The sequence below is a fragment of the Girardinichthys multiradiatus genome, chromosome Y (genome assembly GCF_021462225.1).
Source record: "Girardinichthys multiradiatus isolate DD_20200921_A chromosome Y, DD_fGirMul_XY1, whole genome shotgun sequence".
NCBI lineage: Eukaryota > Metazoa > Chordata > Actinopteri > Cyprinodontiformes > Goodeidae > Girardinichthys > Girardinichthys multiradiatus.
The window spans coordinates 6215723-6237809 of NC_061818.1; the positions used below are offsets into that span (position 1 = coordinate 6215723).

General features: G+C 39.9%; 2 protein-coding genes across 3 annotated transcripts; both read right to left on the reverse strand.

Moving 5' to 3' along the window:
• Positions 1–4634: 4634 nt before the first annotated feature.
• Positions 4635–15141, reverse strand: LOC124864360 (26S proteasome non-ATPase regulatory subunit 11A-like). Of its 2 annotated transcripts, XR_007037294.1 has the most exons (14): positions 14984–15141; positions 14197–14298; positions 13177–13373; positions 11344–11401; positions 10929–11123; positions 10692–10836; positions 10487–10547; positions 9429–9491; positions 9183–9308; positions 9040–9075; positions 8864–8915; positions 8580–8723; positions 7177–7401; positions 4635–5737 (listed from the first exon to the last, which is right to left on the reverse strand). XR_007037294.1 is itself a non-coding variant. In XM_047359127.1 (13 exons), the coding sequence occupies exons 1-12, from the start codon at positions 15072–15074 to the stop codon at positions 8581–8583; spliced, it is 1269 nt and encodes a 422-aa protein (XP_047215083.1). In that variant the 5' UTR covers positions 15075–15141; the 3' UTR covers positions 4635–5737; position 8580. The 2 variants fall into 2 exon arrangements, 1 of the variants encoding a protein (XP_047215083.1); XM_047359127.1 differs by lacking the exon at positions 7177–7401.
• Positions 15142–17238: 2097 nt separating this feature from the next.
• Positions 17239–21277, reverse strand: LOC124864361 (RPA-interacting protein A-like). Its single transcript, XM_047359128.1, has 7 exons — positions 21092–21277; positions 20796–20987; positions 20653–20725; positions 19382–19493; positions 19150–19213; positions 17521–17661; positions 17239–17367 (listed from the first exon to the last, which is right to left on the reverse strand). The coding sequence occupies exons 1-7, from the start codon at positions 21152–21154 to the stop codon at positions 17338–17340; spliced, it is 675 nt and encodes a 224-aa protein (XP_047215084.1). The 5' UTR covers positions 21155–21277; the 3' UTR covers positions 17239–17337.
• Between the last annotated feature and the right edge of the window lie 810 nt (positions 21278–22087).

Here is a 22087-nt window from a genome sequence, read left to right on the forward strand (position 1 = left end):
TTCATTAGTCTCTGTTTTTTTTGCAGGTTTTTTCTCAAAAAACACATTCTTTCAAAATGTGTTAAATAAAAGACTGAGAACTCTGAAAGTTCTTCAATCTCCTATGTAAAAGTCTCGAGGCTTGTCAGCTCAATGATGCAAAACTACCACTAGGTGTCGCTGTTACCGTCTGGGATGATTTCATGGCAAGAAGTTTAAAATGTGAAAGTCCTGACCTTTCAGTTGCTTTGTCAGTGTTGTTTGTTAGACAGAGCTCATAATTCTGGATCAATCCATGATTCCTGGATTGTCCACAGCAATGTTCTTGGGTAGAATGCTGGCAGCTCTTACCTTTTCATCTGCAGATGAAAGGTTTTTCTAAATGCCACAAATAAATGGAAAGAAGATAACTTTACTTTTCTTCTTCTCTCCATTAGTCTTTATTAGTGAAAAGAAATTTCTTCTTTGCTGCCCTTCATGTCATAACGTTGTTGCTTTTGCCTACTGCTAATTTTAAGCAGGCATTGGCCTGGTGGCAACATGAATCTATAAGCAGACGTAGATCCTACAGATACATCCTGGAGTCTTTACTGAAGCTGAACTTCTCACCTAGACATTCACGAGTATCAAAACAAAACAGTTTTTTCATTTGAAATATTCTAAACATCTAGGTTTCCTACATATATTTCAAGTTAAAAATCCTTAATTTTCCAGACTCAAGATCCCAGAGCTCTCAGGCATTTGATCTGTTTTCATGTAAATACAAAGCTAATTATGAATTTATGGCTGATGTTTCTACAGTGGTCAGGCTTTATATGCAGAACCTAGAAAAACCAGATATAGGACAACAAAAAGAATTGGAAAAAGTATGGACAGAACAATGGAGAGAAGGAAGAAATGACAGAATCCAATGAAGAAATAAAGCAAGGAATGACAGATTAAATGAAGGAAAAAAGAAATGGACTGAAGAAAAAGAAACAAAGAAAAGAATGAATATAGGAAAAAAGAAAAGAAGTAAAAAGGAGAGGAAGAAGGAAGGGATGACCAAACAAGAGGGGTGGAAGGAAGGAACAAACCAAAGAAAGAATGGAAGAAAACAGAAAGAAACAGAAGAAAATAATAAGTAGATACAAGCAAAAGGCAGAGTAAAATAATGAAAAAAGCAAGGAAGGAAGATGGGATGGAAGAAGGAATTAATATTTTTTCAGACTGTGTAGGAACCCTGTACATCCGCCCACTTACCTTAGGAGGCAACCATAGCTAAACTTTAAATCTACTTGTCCCCCATATAGCAGCCAGTCTAATTAAAGGGATTTCAGCAGCTTTACTCTGCTGTCAATGCAACTATGCAGAAATGAATTAGCTGATCATTTAATACCATTCGAAAATGTAATAAACAACATCCACTCAGCTCCTGCTGCAGTCTATGGTGATCTACTGCAGCGTCCTTCTAACTGGTGCTGTGAAACCTCTGCAGATGGTCCAGAACGTGGTAGTGCATCTGCTGTTCATCTGCCTAAAAGAGTAGACCTCAGCCCTCTGTTCGCTTATCTTCTACAATAGCTGCTCACATCAAATTCAAGTCACTGATGTTATAGCCTACCTGAATGCTCTCGCAAAGACTTATGGCACAACTCAGTCACTCCGGTCACCGATGGATTGCCAGCTAGCAGTGCCTACAAAACAATCCAGACTCTTTTCATGTGTCGTTCCACGATGTTGGAATGACGTACCAAGCGCTACCAGAACATGTACCCTTATCCATCTTCAAGAAACCTTTGAAGACCCAGTTGTTCAGAGAGCTTCTCCCACCCAACCCCTTGTACTGCATGATCTCTTTCTGCACTCTGGTTCTACACCAGGGGTCTGCAACCCACAGTGGCTCTCAATACCTTTTGGCTAAAAAGGATTAAAAGAACAACTGTTTTTAATTATAGATATAACAAATGCTGGTTTTAGCAGTTAGAAAAATGGAATTCTCACAGCCGTTATTTTTTATATTATTTTTCCTCTCATTAAGTTGGGACACTGTGTTGTTTTTTTACATAACTCCCCACAAATAGCATCACAATCCATCCTTTTTTTTTTTTGCTAAGGTTTGTTCTGGAAATTCAAACCTAAAAATATAACTAAAACTGTGATTGTTTACAGCAAATGTCCAATATTAGACATTTATCAAAGATTATGAGTTGTCTTTTATCAAAAGGTCATGTAGCATTTGCAATTCTAAAGTTTTATTTGGCAGGACTGAAGGCAGAACGGGCTCTTTGGATTGTAAAGGTTGCAGACCCATGTTCTACACAGTCACCCATCATCCCTGATGGATAAATCACTGTCTTTGGTAGAAACTGTATTTCTTCAAATGATTTACTAACAGATCTAGTAAAGTAATAGAAAGAAAGCCGTGACATATCTGCTGCCCATTCTGTGGAACCGAATCATTAATTGAAGGGGACGTCTTCAAAATCATAGTGATGAGTCTGTGAGGTGGACAAACGTGTCAAACAGGTGGTTTTATTTAAAGAATAAGGCAGCAAAGGCTCTACATGATGGTACAAGTCCATTCCTCTCCGAAGATCCGAGTCGTTCCCGACGTTCAGAAGAACAGCGTGCTGTGATTAAAGTTTAGAAATGGGAAAAATAATGTGCAGAACATGATCAGCTGAAACATGAAATGCTTTTAAATGGAAATCTAAACCTGAAAGATGTTGCAGAAAATGGAAATTTACTATTTAAATAAACCAAAGAGCAGCTAAAACAGCAAAGAGGGTGATGTAAGATTGTCTAGTATTACCTGTGGGTGCTGGAACAACTAGAACATGTCTATATGCAGGCAAGCTACAGGACGAAGACCCCACTAAGACCCGCTGTTGGAAATATGCAATGAGGAACATAGAATGTGCCAAAGAACAGTGACTGGCCAAAGGAGAAGTTATTCCTCCATCCAAACACCGACTACAGCCACTGTACACTGTAAAACCTGGTGACACAGGGGGGTTCTTATAATATAGTGTTAGGCCTACTTATCACATATCGGGTATCATGGGATCAGTTCAAATACCTCAAAATACTTGAAGAGGTCATGCTATCTTATGACGAAGGAGGAAACGCCCCTGAAATGGGTGTTACTAACAACAACGGCATAAACAAAAGAGAGCAACATCTTGGTTCCAGGCCAGCAAGACTAACGTCAATGAGAGGCCAGACCAATCCCCGGACCAAAAACCTGTGGGGTTGACATCAAACATGCCATTCCTGAGAAACGACAAAGAGCTGCGCCTGTGGAACCATCCTGGGCTGGAACACCGGTTCATAGGTGGCAGAAGCTGGTCAACTCCATGTAATACAGATGGAAAGCAGTTCTCAGAAGCAGTGGTTATTCAACTACTTTAGTTATTCACAGGAAAGCAGAATCAAGCATTTTTTTACTATATACAGCAATCATTACAATTTGTAAAATGCAGGCAAAAATATTCCTTTCTCCTCGCTTCTATAGTGAAAACAAATGTGATACATTGTCCTTCATGGTTTCATCTGGAATAGAACAGGCAGTGTTCTCACTGCATTTCTGTCTATGGAAGTAAAGGTTAATAAGGATTTGAACTTTTTTTTTAAACTGTCGGCTTCAGTTGATTCTGGTAACTTATTAAGCCAATGTGGTTTAATGTCACATTATTACTGACTATAATAGACTCTTTGGGTCCAAAGAGTTTCATCATACATGTAAACTACAGTGAACGTTTAAAATTTCATACACCAAACATGATGATTAGATTAGGTTTAAGGTTAAATGTGCTTTAAAAAATGTCTTTAGAAAACTAAAAACCAGAAAGAAATGTGTTAAAAATAAATTTCATTTGGCTGCGTTAATGGAAGTGGGCCACTGTATATTCCGTCACTGGGTGTTTACGTTTTACCATAGTTGTTTCAATGTTAGTGTTTTGTTGCAGTTTAAATGATTTATAGTCGTGTGTGAAGAAAGGCGGTTTATTTGTTGGTGAAATGTCCCGAGTTCAGAGTACTAGTTATGTTTCAATATCAAAAATGTGAGCAGCTTAAGGAGATTAACAACTGGATGCTTTTAAGTTCAAGGTTTAACAAACTTGAGTTTTTATTTATTATAGAATTTTAGGATTTTTTCCTTCCGATGATACCGCTTTTTTTGTCTAATTTTCCCCTTATTGGTCTGGAACATTTTTACCAATTCAAGATTTTTGTAGGTAATATATTATATAGATTTTCTTCATTCTACTTATTCTGTTTTTACATCTCCAGTGTCTACCTCTCACAGATGCTTACAGTAAACATAGCGTTACCATGGTTGCCACGCCATCTGCACCTCTGCAGGTGTTAAACTTTAGTTAAATGTTAAAGAGTTAAAATCCCCAGAATCAGGTGCTTTTTAATCAATTTATGGAGAGTAGAACACATTCAGGATTTTCCGACACATTTTGCCACATCTAACTTTGGAATCAGTTTTTTTAATTAGTTGAGCTACAGTTATCACTGATTCAGACACCTTTAGTAAATGAAAACAAGATGAGTACCTGCGGGGCTCTTAGCGCCTCAGAACACGAGATGCAAAACAATAGTAGTTAAAACTAGAGATCAAGTTAAAAACATAGTATCCTTGGAGTATCTTAAATTGACACAACTTGCGGGTTTCCTTTTTTTTTATTAGCATTTGTCTCTTTCTAAGTCATACATGGTGAACCCATAAATCTTTGCAAAATTCAGTTCCCAAAAAATTTACAGCTCAATTTTCACCAGCAAAGCCTGCCCTTTTCTGCCCAATGGACTCCCTCAGAACCAGACAAATTCTTAGAAGGAGCATCCAAGCTTTAAGCGGCAAGGTTCACTTTGTTCTTACACATTATAAAAAACAAAAAAAGTAAGGATGGGCAGAGTGAACAGAGGGGCTTGGAAATTGGAAATTTTATATACAAACAGGTAGTGGTATTACAAGGGAGGGGAAGAAGTTCTGTGGTGCTGAGTTGACAGAAGAGCGGTTCCCTGTGTTATCCACAGTCCCATTATGAGCGACACCAGTCAGATAAGTACAGGGAAGGGGGGGTCAGACTCTTGAAATAAAAGGTAGGGGTTTGCTCTGATGCCCTGCAGATTCAGAAACTTATCGGCTGGCCTGTAGTTGGTGTTCCACAACTATAGAAAAATGCAAACATTCAGTTTCAGCGCCGGTCGGCAAAGAAAAACAGATACAGACAAACCAAGTGCCATTTCCCCCACTCTGAGATTGATTTTTTTTCCTCATTGTTTATCATACATGTATTTATAGGTACTGTATATTTATCCTCTATTGTTATTTTACAAGATTCCCTGATGGCCAGCACAGACATAAACTGGGGTAGAAAGAAAAAAGTCAGGCTTGTCCAATTTTTACATACAGTAGAAACCAGCCGTGGGAGAGGAGAAAAATGCAGTGCTGCGAGTGGTCCACTAGGAGGAGCACTGTGTGCCTGATCAACTCCAATCAGATAAAGAAGGAAGAGAGTGAGAAGAAGCAGGGACAAAAGAGGGCTGATAGAAGAGTAAGGGTTGCCGAGTCCACCCTGTCTGATTCTTCTTCTGTGTGTGGGGGGTGTTATCTTTATCTGGACAACTGGTTGGTTTGGTTGCTAGGTTGAATGTTAGTAATTTTCTCATCCTCCTCCCCCCTGCCGTCCCTCCCAGATTGAGGTGGGAGAACGAAGAACTGACTGGCCCAAATCACTCCTGACAGGACAGACAGATCTTCTCACTGAGGAGACAAAGACATGCAATTTATTGATTTATTGTTGGTAAAACTCTTCCAATTGTGTACATGAAACAAGATCCTTATTTATTAAAAGGTGACAATACCTTTAGTTGCTTTCTAAATATATCTGTCTAGTGTTAAAAGCTAAAGCATTAAAACTTGATAAAAATATTTTAAATGTATCAACTTTTTTCCTTTAGTTCCAACAAGTCATTGGAGCTGCTGTTGTGAGCCGTCAGTCAGCTGTGTAGGATGACCAAGTTGTCCGTTCCAACAATTTCGAAGTAAAAAAACAGTCAGACATAGCATGGATACCAGATGTGATCCACCAAGTGATACATGATGTTTTCAAAGAAAGACTTGGTGTGTCTGTTGGCAGAATAAGCAGCTGCAGACTTGCTTAACCAGGGCACTTAACAAGCTAGCAGGCTCCTAATGTCACTTTACTAAGAGCCGAACGACAATAAAAGGCAGGATATTTAGCTAAGTAAACACCCTTTCTTCCCAACAACATACGGGTAGGTGTTTCTTTAAAGTGTCTTCCAAAACTATTCATACACCTTGAAATGTTCACACACATTTTGAACCATTTCACAAAGTTCAATGTATTTTACTGGAATTATATGCAACGGACCAACATGAATTAGGTTGTAACTGTAAAAGCTGAAGGAAATGATACATGGCATTCTAAAATATTTACTTTGGTCTTTATCAATAACGGACAACCGGTGCAATAAGGAACTTTGTCATGGCTGCTCCTGTCAATAGAGGAGGAGTACCGTAAATTCTGGATTATAAGCCGCTACCTTTTTCACACACTTTGAACACTGTGGCCTCTACAACGGTGCGGCTAATGCATGTTTTTTTTTCATGCCGCCCAAAACAGTCTGCCTGGTAACAGTAGACCAATCAAATTGATGAGTAGTTCAAAGAGGTCCAATGAACTTGTGCGATAAATCACGAGTACTTTCACAATTCAATTACCGGTATTGTAAATTTATATTCACCCTCATCAACATGGAAAATCACTAACGGGTTTCGAAAGGCTGGACTGCTGCGTGATTAAGGGAACCGGGTGCGCTCAAGTGAGAACGACAACGAAGAGGCTGAAGTGAGTGACGAGATCCTGAGGCTGTTCAAGTCTTTCTTTCAATTCGGACACTGAAGAACAGGACTTTGATGGTTTCAGTGCGCAGGAAGAAGATGAAGAAGGCGATCAATGACTTTTGACCTGGCAGGCTGCAGTGTATATCAGTTAGGAGATACTGGAATGTTGTTCGTGCACTGTTCAGTAAAAAAGCATTAGCAACGAAATCTGTGTGTTACTGATAACGTACGTATATTTAAAGGCCGAGTTACAGCCACTGTTCAAAAAAAAGCATTTGCAATATGCATTTGTTTATATACCATATGGATTAAATTAAAAGTAAAAAAATCCTCACCTGTAATATCTTTCTGTGCAAATCATAATACGTGGGACACCCACGGCTTAACATCGGTGCGGCCTGTACAAGTACAAAATTGGTTTTCTTTCTAAAATTAGAGCATGCGGCCTTTAATCAGGTGCGCTCCTTAGTCCGGAATTTACGGTAATTTGGTTGATTTGTATAAATGGCTTCTATTCAGATCTCTTTGTGGCTGTCTTCTAGGCTTTGGCCGACATCATCCTGAAAATGGAATATACATTTGCTATAAATATCTGTTGATTTGTTTCCCTGGAAACATTGTGCTGTATTTATTTGTTGACACCAGTCTGTAAATAATTCTTGCACTAACGTAACGTAAAGTCAGTTTAAAGACCAGCTCTTCTAAGCTCTGCTCAGAGAACACTGGTCTGATGTCTCGTTTTAAGTTCATATGTGAGTTTAGTTGTTTTTTGCAGTTTAGCAGCTGATAATTCTGTGGTCTGGTCAGTTATCATAGGTATCTCTCTGTGTGGTCAGATCATAGGTCACATGGCTAGGCATCGTTCCCAAAATATTTCTTATCGGTGGTCTGCTTGCCAGGCTAATCTATGGCTTTCAGAGTGAGGAGCCAAAGTGCATAAGCTTTCTTTTAGAGCTAGACAGGCTAAAAGTCCCTTCTTTGGTTGGATTACGTGGGAGGACAGCTCTAAGGTTTGTTTTTAAGAAGGATCAGGGTCTGAGTCATGGTTCACCACAATAGGGTTGCACATTAATACAGAGATTAGGAAGCTGAGCTTTGAATATCGCAACATATATTTCGAAGTATAGCCACATACTCTCTTCTATGTTTTCTGTCCTGTATTACGTTCTGTCCATGATCCCATTACCTCTAAAAAGCTTTCCTGTCCCTGCTTAAAAAAGGCCTCCCCGTAACATAATGCTGCCAAAACCATGTTTCACCCTGGGAATGGCAGTGTTTGTTCAGTCACAATTTGTTGCATTAAGATGAAAAAAAAATCTAATTTCAGTCTCGTCTGACCAGAGCACCTTCTCCTGCATGCTGTGTCTCTCTCCTACATGGCTCAGGGCCAACTGTAAGCAGGACTTCTTACAGGTTTCTGACCTGTCTGCTTTGTTCCTTTGTCATCTTCGTGATGCTGTTTGTTCACTAATGTCTCTAACAAACCCTCTGATGCCTTCACAGAACAACTGGATTCATACTAAGATTATTTTCATAAATTACCAATTGAAGGTTATTTGTTATGATGGATTTTCTTTAGGAAGTAAAGGGGCCTAAATACTATCAAGGCCAAACTTTTCAGTTTCCTAACTGTAACCGTTTTAATAGGTAGGGGTTGCAACATGACAAAATGTAAAGAAGTCCAAAGGGTGTAAATACTTTTGCCATGCACAAAGATACAATGAGTCCAGGGGCTGACCTTATGTAAGTTTCTTTGCTTTGTTGTAAAGTGAGTCGACCACTTTGCTCATATTCTGAATGGTCTCCAGAGCTGCCTCATATGTCTTGTCCACCACTGGCTCATCGAAGACGATCAGCACACCTTCACCTTGGTCCAAAATACCTGCCAGGCAGGAGGGAACACAGCGTGATTGGAAACAGTGAGAGGAGGTTCATTAAACCTGAGAGAAATTTCTGCAACAGAAAAAGCCTGAAACTTCTTGGAGCATGGAGTATAATTCAATTAGAAGAAGAAAATCATACCATGAAACTTCTGATCCAGAATCATCTGAGATAATTTCCTCTCTACGTCTCCCTGCAAGGCAAACCATCTTATTGTAGTCACATCTCAGCCAAAACCACAAGAACTACATAAACCAGACAGATATCTGGAGATGGAAACCTAAACACTAGTACTGGCCAGCAGGACCAAAGGTTACCTTAGGGAGTTTGATAAGTGAGGAGACATGTGTAATCTGTTAGAGAGAAGACAAAACTCAGAAGCTTGGCAATAATAAATATATTAGAAGGTGTAAATATACATGTTTTAACTGTGCCGTCTGGTTTAGGTGGAAATGAGTACCTGCACCCTGGAGAAAGGCTCAATGACCCTGATGAGGTTCTGCTCGAGCAGGTTGTCATACAGCTTTGTCAGGTGGGTGCTGATGATGGGGTCATCCCTTAACTCTGCTTTGTACTCTGTTAGTGCCTTAAAGGAGAAAAACATTGTCAGAAACAAGGGGAATCATAACAGCAATAATCAATTCAGATTCCATTTTTCCACTGTTAAAAAAACAGGAAAGTCTGAGAAAAGCTTCTAAAAACGAACCTGTTCAAAGTCTGCAAGCGACCGGTTCTTACTGGCTTGTGCCACACATTTCAGGGAGTCTGTCTGTTGGGAAAAAGGAAAGCAATTTACACACAAAGCTGGAACAAAACAAACAGCAGCACACACCGCAGCAAAGCAAGTCCAACTTCTAGATAGAATTCACAAAACAAACCATGAAAGAAAGACGTATGAGTGAAATATCTTTTAATCAAGGCATGTTACATCGTTCTCCAAACATATTCATATTTTGTCACAGAACAAACACTAATTCCAATGTGTTTTGTTGAGTTTGTGACAGACCAACACACACCTGGGTAAAAATTAGGAAGTGAAAGGAAATTCATATTCATTTTTAATCTGAAAGCCATATGAATTTGCACTGAGCATCTTTTACCCTTACATCCTGAAATAAAATCCAACGCAGTTGATTCCCTTCAGAAATCACTTAATCAGAAGGCAGAGTTCACTTGTTTCATTTACGTATAAATCAAGCTGGTCTGTCAAGCCTCAACAGGTTTGCTAGAGAACATTCATCAACTATGGACATCTCAGAGAGCCGCTTTGCTGACAGGACAAGTATGAGCTAGGCACGCCATGAACCTGGTCTTCATGGAAGCGCGGTGAGAATAAATACACTGTTAAAGTCCTGGAAAAATATGCTCTGGTCAGATCACACCAGAATTAAGCTTTTTGGCGTACATTCAACACACTGTGTAACATTAATCACTGCACATCACTCTCAGTCTTGGTGGTGGCAGCATCATGCTGTTGGGATGCTTTTCCTGCAGCAGTGACACGGAACCTGGTCGAGGATGTTGGGGAAAATGAATGGAGCTAAATTCAGGGCAAAGCTGGAAGAAAACCATTTAGAGGCTGAAAAAGAGTTAAAACTGGGGTGGCATTCACCTTCCAGCAGGACAACCACCATAATGATACACCCAGTGCTACAAGGGAAGGGTGTACATACATAAAACCCCTTCAAACACTGTAAAAACAGTTGGGAAAAGGTTTTTATGAATGTTTAAATTGTTAAATAAACTCTTTGAAATGAGTCCTACCTGTCTGCCAGCGTACCTCAGAGCCAGCTTGCCACTGACAAGGGCCTGGACGTCCTCTGGGCTAAAAGAAAAGACACATTATTTAGAATACATTTTCTTTTCCAGTAAAACCTAGTCTCAGGCTTTCATTAGAGTTATATAACAGATGAAAAGTCATTATATTTGAGGAAGTTATATTCCCTCTGCTATGAGGAGTAGCACTCACGCATTGAGCATGATTTTGCAGAGCAGCATGTATTTGAGTGCTGTGATGGCTCGGGGGCTGTCAATCGAGTCGTAGCCCTCAAAGGCCTCATAAAAGTACGAATACGCCGTCTTCCAGTCTTTCTCCTCTGCTGCATGAATGATCCCTGGAATCAAGACAAAAATATACATATTAGGCTATTTAATTGACAGCAAATGCCTGTTCCATTAGAAACTTTGTAGGTGTTTCACAGAGTACCTGACTGCATGTCTAAAGCTGCTTGGAGTTTGGGTGGGCAGTAGATGGCATTGGCAGTTGTCCTGGCAGAGGTGAGGGCAGCACGGGCCTTTGGCAGGTTACTGAGCGCGTGGTACGTCTTGCTCTCCAGCAGCTGAACCTCCACCAGCAGGGCCTTGTCATCCATCTTCTTGAGCTCCTGTAGCAACTGGGAGCCTGTAGACCATGAGAGAACCAGAAGCAAAACACGGAGGTCAGATTTGTCTTTTCTAAAGTGACTCTTTCCTGAAATAAGGACCTGACAGAAAAGGGATTCGGAATTTCAGACTCAAAGCTTAGGAGCAAGTTTGTGCCTTAAACTTTATACACAGGTTTTCCTTTGTCCTCTAAATATATACTAAAGGTGTCAAACAACACAGACTGATGTGGTACTCACCAAGTTGTAGAGCTTCCTGGTAGCACTTTGTGTCGAAATAGAGAGAGATAAGTCGAGCCTGAGGAGTGAGGAGATGAAATTAATTTTTATCTGTGTTTTGTTGAGAGGTCACCTTAAAACTTGGTGATGTCTTCAGAAAATTCAGTTCAATGCCTTCTGTTTAAATAAAACTGACAGTAGAAAGAGTAATTCACAGATGTAAACAGTAGTACCACCATGCTGTTGCTACAACGTACTCGCTTTAGTTATTAATGCACAACTACTGTACATTCTGGCATTAACCTGGCCCTCAAAAACCATATTTTCTTTGGGATCCCAGAATGCATCACACCAGCGCTACCACATCACACCAGCAACAACACTCCTCAGAGTGGACGCTTAAAACTCAGAAATGTACAAAGATATTTTAAAAGGAAACTATTTTGTTGACACATGTTTGCAGTTTATTAAGACCCAGAAAAATCAGGACTTTCACCAGAAAACAGAAAGGATGAACACATTACAGCATAATTGCTCTGTTTTATCCTTTTCAGCATTTGACATCTGTTTGTTATGGAACATGCTGGATTTGGAAATGCTGGCAGCCTTTTTAAAATATCATAGTTATGGTAAGGATCATGTTGCCTAAGGCAATCTTTCTGAAGTAGTAGATCTGTGAACCCTAAAGTGGTTCACAGATCCCTTTATAGTGGGTTATGGGACTCTGTGAAAAAAAAAAAAATCCAAGATAGAGGAGAAAAAGCCATGGGAGTCCTGTCTATGAACAATCCTTAAAGTAAGTGACGATGATGCCCCGTGATGCGAACAGGGACCCATCGTTTTACACCATAAAAGAGGACACAAAGTTTGTTTGCATAAGCTAACCAAGCATCACAAAACGCAGGCTGTAGAAGATACCATTTCCCTGAGCAACAAAGTGTGACCAGCTCAGAATCAACACAGAAATCCTCATTGCCAAGCAACGAAGAGCATCACTGGTGGGCCCAATCATGTAATCGTACGCTAAAATTCACAGTAAACTTCTTTATGTTCTAGAGGTGCACTGTGATGAGCGAGAATCCTTCCTTTTCTACTAAGAAACTTAATATAATAGATCAAACGGTTGCTTAATCTATTATGACCCCAGACTTTGAGGCTCCTATTAGGAGAAAAAAAACACGCACAGATCTCCCGTTAATTCCTGCAAATTCAGGTTTGTGATGTCGGTGTTAAATGCAAAGTGCTGCTTAAGCTTTTTACTATTTATCTAGTGAAAGGTAGTGAGAAGAGAACGTAATTTTGTAAACTTGAATGCTTTGATCTCTTCGGTTTGTGGATAAAAAAAACTGTGACTGAAGAAACGCTGTTTTTCCTGTGGTGCCTTTTTGGTTATAGTTTCAGTGGGAGCATTCTCATCCAAAGCTACATAATTTGAGTTTAAAAGAAATCTTATTGGTAGTTGCACTTTATGTCAGGTGTTTGGCATAAAAACAACCTCAGAGTGTTAAAAATGGTTGTCACTGGCTGCTGTGATTGTTATGTCAGTTTTATGATTAATGTTTGACTAAGTAGACTGGTAGGCATAAGACTTTTCAGAGTTGAGCCTTTTCTAAGTAAATCAAATTAGAGAACAGCCTTCTCCAAATTTTGAGCTAACATTTTAGAATTAATGTTTGAAACAGCAATAAAAACATGCAACCTGTGTGATGATTTCATTCCTGAAGTTTGCTCAATTGTAACATTTTGGTTTTGCATAATTCCAACACGTAAAATAAGGGACCAAGAACATAATAAAAAGACCTATAATTATGTATCTAAACAAATCAGCTGGAGTAGGAGAGCACCAAGCCTCACCTCGAGTGCCTGTCGGAGGAAGGTCCTCTTCTCAGCCTTGGCCCACTCAATGCACTCCAGACAAAGCTCTACCTCCTGACCTGTGGCTGCTTCCATATCCAGGAACAAGTCCAACAGGGAGCGGACCAGCCGGGCTGCTTTTGCCTTGGAGATGGAGTTGAGGAAAGGGCGCACATACTTCAGGAGGCCTCCGAGCTCTGGAAAGACAATTAGCAACGAAAAACTCTGTCACAATGGTGTAATTAGTGAGTTACATGTCTACATGGGTTCCTACACATATTTTGCAGGTTCTATGTTCTTTTTAGGCAAATCTTACAGAAGTCTTGTCAGGATGGATGGATAACAAGCAAATGGACAAATTAATTGATAGACAGACAGAAGGGCGGGCAGATGGATGACAAACAAATGGACAGACGGACAGATGAATGGGTGACTTGGTAAATAGATGGACAGATGGGTGTATGATCAGATTGACAGATAGATTTCAAACAGGCTGACAGATGGATGGAAGATGAACAGATACATGGATGGATGAACTGACTGAAAAATGACTACAAATTGTAGATAATGGGACAGGACAACACCTGCAAATCCAAATATGTTTTAAAACTATTCTCTATTTCCTTACTGGATGAATACAAATTCTATACTTTCCCAGGCTGCTTTGTGGAAGGATGAGTTAATGAATGCGACTGTTATGTAGTGTGTAACATTACGGGCACATCGTCCAGAGAATGCCTCTGAAAAGCCAAATTCTTGGAATCATGTACGCCTATTTTTACACCATTCTGAGAGTTCGTCTCATTGTGTTTATTTGTGTTGACGTAACTAAACTAAAACGCTGAATTCTAATCGTTTTGGGCAAACTGAAACTAAACACCTGGTGTTCTGGTTGAACTGTAATCAAAACAGCCAAACAGAATAAGCCAGGTATTTAACAAAGCCGTTATGCTGATCTTACTTCCTCGGCGTGACTATATAGGAAAGTGTTTTGGAATATGACCAGCATGCTCCGGTTACCTGCTGCTTGCCCGGTCTTCGCCAGCAGCCCGCCCAGCTCCAAGATGCTCTGCTCCTTAACACGAACCGCTTCCTCATCGCTGTCCTGGATGTCCCGTTTCACTAAAACACACACACACACATAAACATACATGAACACAGCAATGGCATAATGTGTTCTGTTTCAACATAAAACACCAATGTGTCCCAACGCCGGGTTAGATTTGTAATACACCAGTGTAAAATGAAAGCATTCTATTCTGGACTGACTGGGATATATGGCAAAGAGCCAGACGGCTAACAAAACTGCGAAGTACCACAGGAGCCAAATTAGGCAAGAAAACTGTAACCAGAAACGAGATAATAAGCCACACACATTACACTATTATACACAAACAAAACTTGAAAGTCACTTGTTAATGTGATCCTAGAAGGCTGACGAGGAATGTTTGTAATTTCCTTGACGGCCCTGCCATCTGATAGAAACGGGAGAACCAGCTGCTAAACAACATTAGCTGTCAGCTAACCTAACTAGCCAGGTGCCAGCTAATTTCCAGCCAATTCAACGAGACCGGCTAGCTAGCGTTAGCTTCTGCACAAAGCTAGCCGGTATGCTGCTAACCGGGTAGCCAGCTGCTGCTGACTCACTGTCCAAACGGTGCAGAAAGGATGACGGTCTGCACTGAGGTAACTCGTTTAGCTTAGCTGCTAACCAAACAGCTTACGGCAGATGGACAAAAGTATAGATTCAACTTCGAAACATCAAATGGATCTATCCCTACTGCCCGGGAGTGTCCGTTCCATTTACCTATAGAGTGTAAAATATCGATGGAAGCGTTCCGGTCAGTTCCAATAAGAGACCGAGCTCTTTGAAACTCAGCCACAGCCGCGGCTGCCATCTCTCCGTTACCAGCCTCTGTTCTTTCTCTGCACGGTTATCTTCCGGTTCGGTCGGTCACATGTTCGGTACGATGCTACCCCCTAGAGGTGGTTTCGAATATTGTAACCATGGATGCTTGTCATGGTAGAAAGGAAACGAGCTACTTTAACATGCCATTGTTTATTAAAAAATACATTCAAATATAAAGGTTTGTAAAAATCAAAGTCAACACTAGAAAGCTGTTAAATACTATAAAACGTAAGGGGGAGAGGGGTACTTTCTTTTTATCATAACTTTATATTCAGCATTTGTCTAAATGAATTAATCAAAGCAAATCAATTTATTGTTTTTTCATTTTATGCTAAATAGCAAACAATAAAACAAGAAAATGATTTTCTGGGATATATAACATCTTAGTGTGGGGACAAAAATAACCGATTGGACTGGAATTTGGAAATGATTTAAACACACACACACAGGGATTAAAACACCAGCAATAATGTCAACTATTTAAGTGCTCTACTTCTGCAGAGGTTATCTCTGCTATCACTATTAGGATGCTGGTAGGAAAAGGTATTGTTCCCACCACTGTGGTTCCATCTGCAAATTGAATGATAACATTTACAATGGACTGAGCACACAAACTTTTATCTTTCCAGTACAGACTAACCTTGTAGCAGTGGACCTTCAACACAGTCAGAAAGTTTAGATTCCAGTGATGTGCATTTATAGCCTGAGAATCTTATGCTCAAGGTAAAAAGATAGTTTGCTTCAAAACTTTGACTTTAGTTGTGAAACTACTTCCTTTTATTATGGTCACAAATCCTGGGGATAAAAATCTAGACTATCTGCGAAGGCACGACATGACCTTTGCTACCTCATGGTGGGAGTGACTGGCACAACCCGGCCCTCTTCACTGCTTGGGACAAGAGGCCTGGCCATCCCATTGGTGAGAGCAATTCCTGGCTCTCAATAAGTTTAGTTCTCTAAAAAAACTAACTTGCCCAGATTGACTTAGTAAATACTTCGTGCAGGATGGTTAATGTTCCTTTCAACGTGGAATGGTTGTGGCATCAGGATAACTGGTACAGATTGAATGGCTTTGAAAAGAAATTCTGGGCTTTCAACTAATTAAGTCTTCTTTTCTAAGAAACAGACATAAAGAGCAGGCTTCTGTTTGCCTTCTGAACTGCGGATTAGCTTGACTGTGGAATGTGAAGCTGGAGAGCAACATATCTGATGTGACCCATAACACAGCAGCACCACAAGGAACTGTTCCTTCTTCTGTGCCTTTGAATATCGCTCAGTTATGCTACTTACAGAGGTTCTCTAATGGATCTGCAGTGGTATATATGAGATGGACATAGGTCACAGTACAGGCAGCTGGTGCTGAAGTTTCTGGAAGCTTCTGAATGTAACCAAGCTCAATGAGGTGAGGGATATACTATAGGAGGGAAAATAAATCTCAACCACAGCCATTAAAATCTTGGAAGAGGAAGCGGAGCTGATATTCAGGTGTGCACCTGAACATCAGCTTAGACCGAAAGACCCTTGCTAATACTGTGTAGAACGGGATAAGCAGTCTACAGTTTCTTTCTGAGGTTAAAATCCTTCATTGTATTCAGTAAAAATTGTGGTGGATGATGAATAACATTTTCAGAGAGGCCAGCAGACCCCATAAACTCACCAGCAAGGCTGCAGAAATCATCCAATTTACCTACTCCTGTTATGGCTGCAGGTCAAGCTAGAAATGGAACACATCCTGAGCAGATTTTCAGTTTGTCTCCTTGGAGTCCCAGGTTGAACCTTCAGATATTTCTAGATTCCTAACCCTGACAGCTCAGAGACGCTGGCATTGTTTTAAAACACTGCTATAGCATTCCAGCAGGGAGTTAGTGTTAGGTTGCTTACTGTATAACCACCAAATTACAATCTCTAATAGGACATTTGAAATAACCACTCTCACTGCATGTTATAGCAGTTCAGGGACTTCTTGTAGTTGATTAATTTATAATAAATCAATTTAAAAAAAACCTTCACTGATTATGTAATTTGCAGTTTTTCGCTCCACTTCACATTAAGTTCTTACAAGGTGACAAAATGTGCAACGGTTCAAGGGGAAGGAATACTTGCAAGGCAGTGTGGGTAACTAAATTAGTCAAAGCTTCAGAGGACAGCAACACTTAATATAAAATGACTTTATTCCACAAAAAAAATTCAGAGAACAAAAATAAGCTAAAAATTATATGTTAGACAAATGTTTTCCTGACAGCAGATTGCAACTACAAGACAACAGACAAGTAGTCACAAGCCTGAAAGAAGAACAGAAGGAAATTATTTTAATAACATTTGAACACAAACTATACGCATCTAAATTATGCAATCTTTTTTTAAAACAGAAATACTACAATCGTTTGAGCTCTCAGCAGTTTAGTCAAAATAGGTTTATGGAGAATGTGGCGTACCTCGCAGCTTATCAGCAGGGTGGGAGAGCTCTCTGTGCTGGGAGCTACAGAGAAAACAGGGTTGTGCAGACAGTCTTCCATGTGCTCCGACACCCTGGACTCCAGGAGGTCCTGCAGGACATCTGGAGTGATGTTCTGCTTCTAACCAGCAGAGAAAAATGACAGTAAAAATCCACAGTTCATTTCTTTAGCCACATTGGAGTCACAATATCACATGCTAAACAGTGTTTAAAACTACAGATTCCACGAAGCTTTAATAAACAGTCATAGATGAAGGTTTGTGCAGTGAGAGAAATGGCTTTATTTTTAAGTGTGTCTGGATATAAGAAAAAAAAACATAGAAATAAATTTCACAAGTTTAGGCAACTTAGGCAACTTTTGCCAAGAGTCATTCTATAAAAATCCTTCTTCAAAACTTTGCTTATTCTCTCCGAGAAGCTGGACATCATCTTCTAGGCCAGACCTTGACTGTTGCTGACCAACCCTAGTCTTGGGCATTTCCTATATCTATAAATCAGTTTATTCCAGGTTTCAGCACATTTCTCATGTCACACTTCCATACTTTGAGACTCTGATGTTTAGCAAACTTTTAGGATTGATATGAAAATAAAGGAATAAATGGACAATTGATGGATGGGTAGATGAATAGACAGGCTGAAGGATGAATTAGTGGGTGGATTCATGGATGCATCTTGTGGACAGAAGGAACAGGGAATAAAGTCTGGTAATGGACTGACATTTGTTCGTGCTTTTCCACTGCTAGAAAATACTCAGATCAAATCCCAGACTGTAGGAACTCTGGACATCATTTTTGCCCTCCGACACGTTGCTCCATCATGTTGAAAAATCCACAGATCCTTACCAAACTGTGCCTGGATTGTTGGAAGAACTTGTTCTCAAGGATGTTTTGATGTCACTCTCTGATCGGAGCAGTATTCATTAACAGAATTTGGAGTAAGCTCACTCCTTTGATTGAGAAGCAACAGGGCACATGTGGATGGGTCACTATTTGATTGAGAGGACTAATGGTAGCTCTCACCTTTGGTTCTGCAGACAAATGATATTTTCCAAATGAGCCAAATCATGAGGAGGAGGACCCATCAGTGATAACTTTGCTCCAATGCTTTCCATTCCTGCACCTTTTCTATCAATGCTTTTGTCCAAAAAAGTCTTGAAACCTTTTTAAGGTGATAAAGCTCCAACAGAAAGTGACTTTTTAGTTTTCCTTTCAATTCCCCTCCTTTTATAACATTTCTGAACACTGAAACCATGCTCAGGTTTGGTTATGAGCTTGGCGTCGCCACAGGATCATAGAGTGACATCCAGCTAAATGGTGCTTGCCATCAGCCGAACAAAAATATCTGAGGTTTCTTAAATGTAACCTTCCATCAGGTATCAGGTCATACATGAGTGGGTCTGTCAGTGAATTATTTTATGTGGTTGGAACCCCATAGTCGTTTATCTTTCTTTTTTATCTGCAGATCTCTGGTATCAGGTGTGTGGGCTGGGGATATGTTGCCGTGCAAAGTAATAAAAATAAATAAAATCTGTTAAATATTTTAGTAAAAAGAGAAAACAGACGTTCCTTTGCAATAAGTTGATACACACATAAAAGTGAGCGGCACAAACCTTAGTGTTGATGTAAAGTCCACAAGGGCAGGAGATAAAATAGCTGTTGATGGTCAAGTTGTTCCTGTAAGATTAACAAGCTAAAAATGAGCCAAGGCCTTTGCTGCAATGAAAAAAACAACAAAATATCTGAAATCCACACACCAACTGCCTGGCATTAAAACGGGATCATTCAAAAATAGGCACCTATCTTGTGCTGCCAGTTTTCTACCTTTAAAGCTCTCAGACCTACATGTGACATATGGGGCAAATAATATGCATCTCATCCATTCCCTCCACAACAGATGATATGTACTGCTGCTCAAACTGCAGGTTCCTCTCATACTCCTCGATTATAGACATTTCTGCAGCAGAAAGAAAAGCACACACAGCTTTGATCAGGCTTTGACGGCCCAAACTACCAATCTCTCTGATGACTTGTTAAAGTGTGCATTCCCCTAGAACGTTACAACATTTTGTCCTGCTACAGCTACAAACGTTCAAGTATTTTATGATGATTTTAAGGCCAGCACAAAGTAGTTCATAACTCTGAGGGAAAGAAAAAAGGTGCATGGTTTAACATCTTTTTCAGATTAAAATCTAAGGTGCGATTTGCGTTTCTATTCAACCCGATTTACTCCAATACCCCAATAATGAAATTCAGTGCACTGTTCAGTCCATCAAATATTGGAAGAGTAAGGCACAACTGCCAGCCTACTAAGACATGGCTGTCAGCTAAACCTGACAACACAGGCAAGGGGGGCATTAATCAGAGAAGCATCCAAGAAGCCCATGGTAACTCTAGATGGGCTGCAGAGTTCCACAGCTCAGACTGTTCTAGTTAAAACATAGCCTTAAAAAGTCTTGTTTGTGTGGCCAGAAAACGAATGCTGCACATCACCCCCACCCTGAAACATGGCGTCATGCTGTAGGGATGCTTCCTTTTCAGCAAGGACAGGGAAGCTGGTCTGAGCTGATGGGGAGATGGATGGAGTCAAAAACCTATTAGAAGCTACTAAAGACTGAGGCGGAGATTCACCTTCCAGCTGGAGTACAACCCTAAACATACAGCCAAAATTATGCAGAAATGGTCTATATCAAAAGCATATTCATGTGGTAGAATGGGCCAATTAAAGTCCAGATCCAAATCCAACCAAGAATTTGTGGCAAAATTTCAAAATCCTTGTTTACAGAGGCTCTCCATTCAATATGACTTGAGTCTGAGGTACTTTGCAGAGAAAGGGCAAAATTATTAGTCTCTAGATCAGCAAAGCTGATAAATACACACCCCAAAAGACTGTCAGCTTCAACTGCAGCAGAACCATTTATTATCCTTTTCCATCTCATAATTATGAACTACTTCATGTTAGTCTATTGCATACAATTCCAATGAAATACATTATAGTCTATGGTTGTAATGTTACAAAATGTGCAAATGTTTAAAGGGTTTGAATACTGCTCTTAGACACTGTATTAAAAAGGTTAATACACTTATTGTTCAACAGTGTATCATAGATAGATCACCTTGAGACATGAGCTCCTGATGGATTTCCTCCAGCATCGCCAGTTCATCACACTCCTTCATAACACTGAACATCTGGTTGAAAGAACAGAAATCAGAAGATGTTCTTACAGAGATAGTTCAGCAGTATGTTACGGTGCCCGACCTCTGCCATGCCGTCAGGGCCCCACAGTGAGGGCATACTCTGATCCTCTGACTGCAAGACGCTCCACTCCTCCTCCATCACCTCCTGGACGATGATAGAGGCCCCTGAACTCCTCCACGGCTGATCTTCTCCCATCTGCCGGTATCTGTCCAGCAGCTTGGAGCGGCTGTTCTTCAGCCTGTCCACACACCGCTTTTAAAAACAGTCAAAAAATTACAAAACATTCACCCAAACAGCATGTCAACATGCTAACGAGCTATGCTAACTGAAGCTAATGTTAAGAATTTGCTGCAAACCTTTCGGTAAGTTTCCTTCCATGGCGGAGTGGTTCCTTTGTAGAGCGAACGGTGTCTGTCCATGAACAGCTTTATTAGAGATCACACGTCTACATTTTAAGTACGCTGACTTAAAAAACAAACATTTCAGCTTGTTAACCACCTTTCCCGGAAGTAAATGTGCACTACCGCTAAAGACATGATTGGTTATGTAGTTCTTTACACAAACTGCCAGCCGGAAGACGTAAAGGAAGTGTGCGCTCCCAGCGGCGCTATTCAGCCAATCACATGGCAGCATCTCAATTAAAGCTCTAAACAAGCCTAAAAACAGATGAAAAAATAGGAGCAGCATTTATAATTCCAGAATTTAAATTAAAAGTAGGAAAAAAACTTACAGATGGATTATCGATATATTCAGGAGAATTATTAGCCATATTGCCAGCAGTGCAGTAGGTGGAGGATATAAAACCACTGAAAACAATAATTTGTTCAGACTCAAGTTCAGCATTATTAAGTTTAAAACATAATCATTCAGAGGGTAGACCAGACATTTTGTTGGAAATAAAACATACTTTATTTATAATACAAAGGATGGGATTAATATTAGTGTTTTTATGGGTATCAGCACATGTAGGAGTTGGAGGGAATGAGATGGCGGACAGGATAGCAAAGAAGGCAACACAAAACAACATTAGTTTTATAATTAATATTAGTAGTTCAGAGGCAAGAAATATAATTAAACAGAGAATCAGGAAAGAGTGGCAAAAAAGGTGGGATGAAGAAAGGAAAGGAAGATGGTTTTACAGAATCAACAAGATAGTAGGAGAAGTAAGAACTGGAAGAAGGAGCAGAACAGAGGAAAGGTTAATTACAAGATTAAGACTTGGACATACAGGACTTAATTCTACATTGTTTAAAATAAAGAAACATAATACAGGAAAATGTGATCATTGTGGAGAGGAGGAAACAATAGAACATGTAATATTGAAGTGTCAGAAATATGAACAAGAAAGAAAG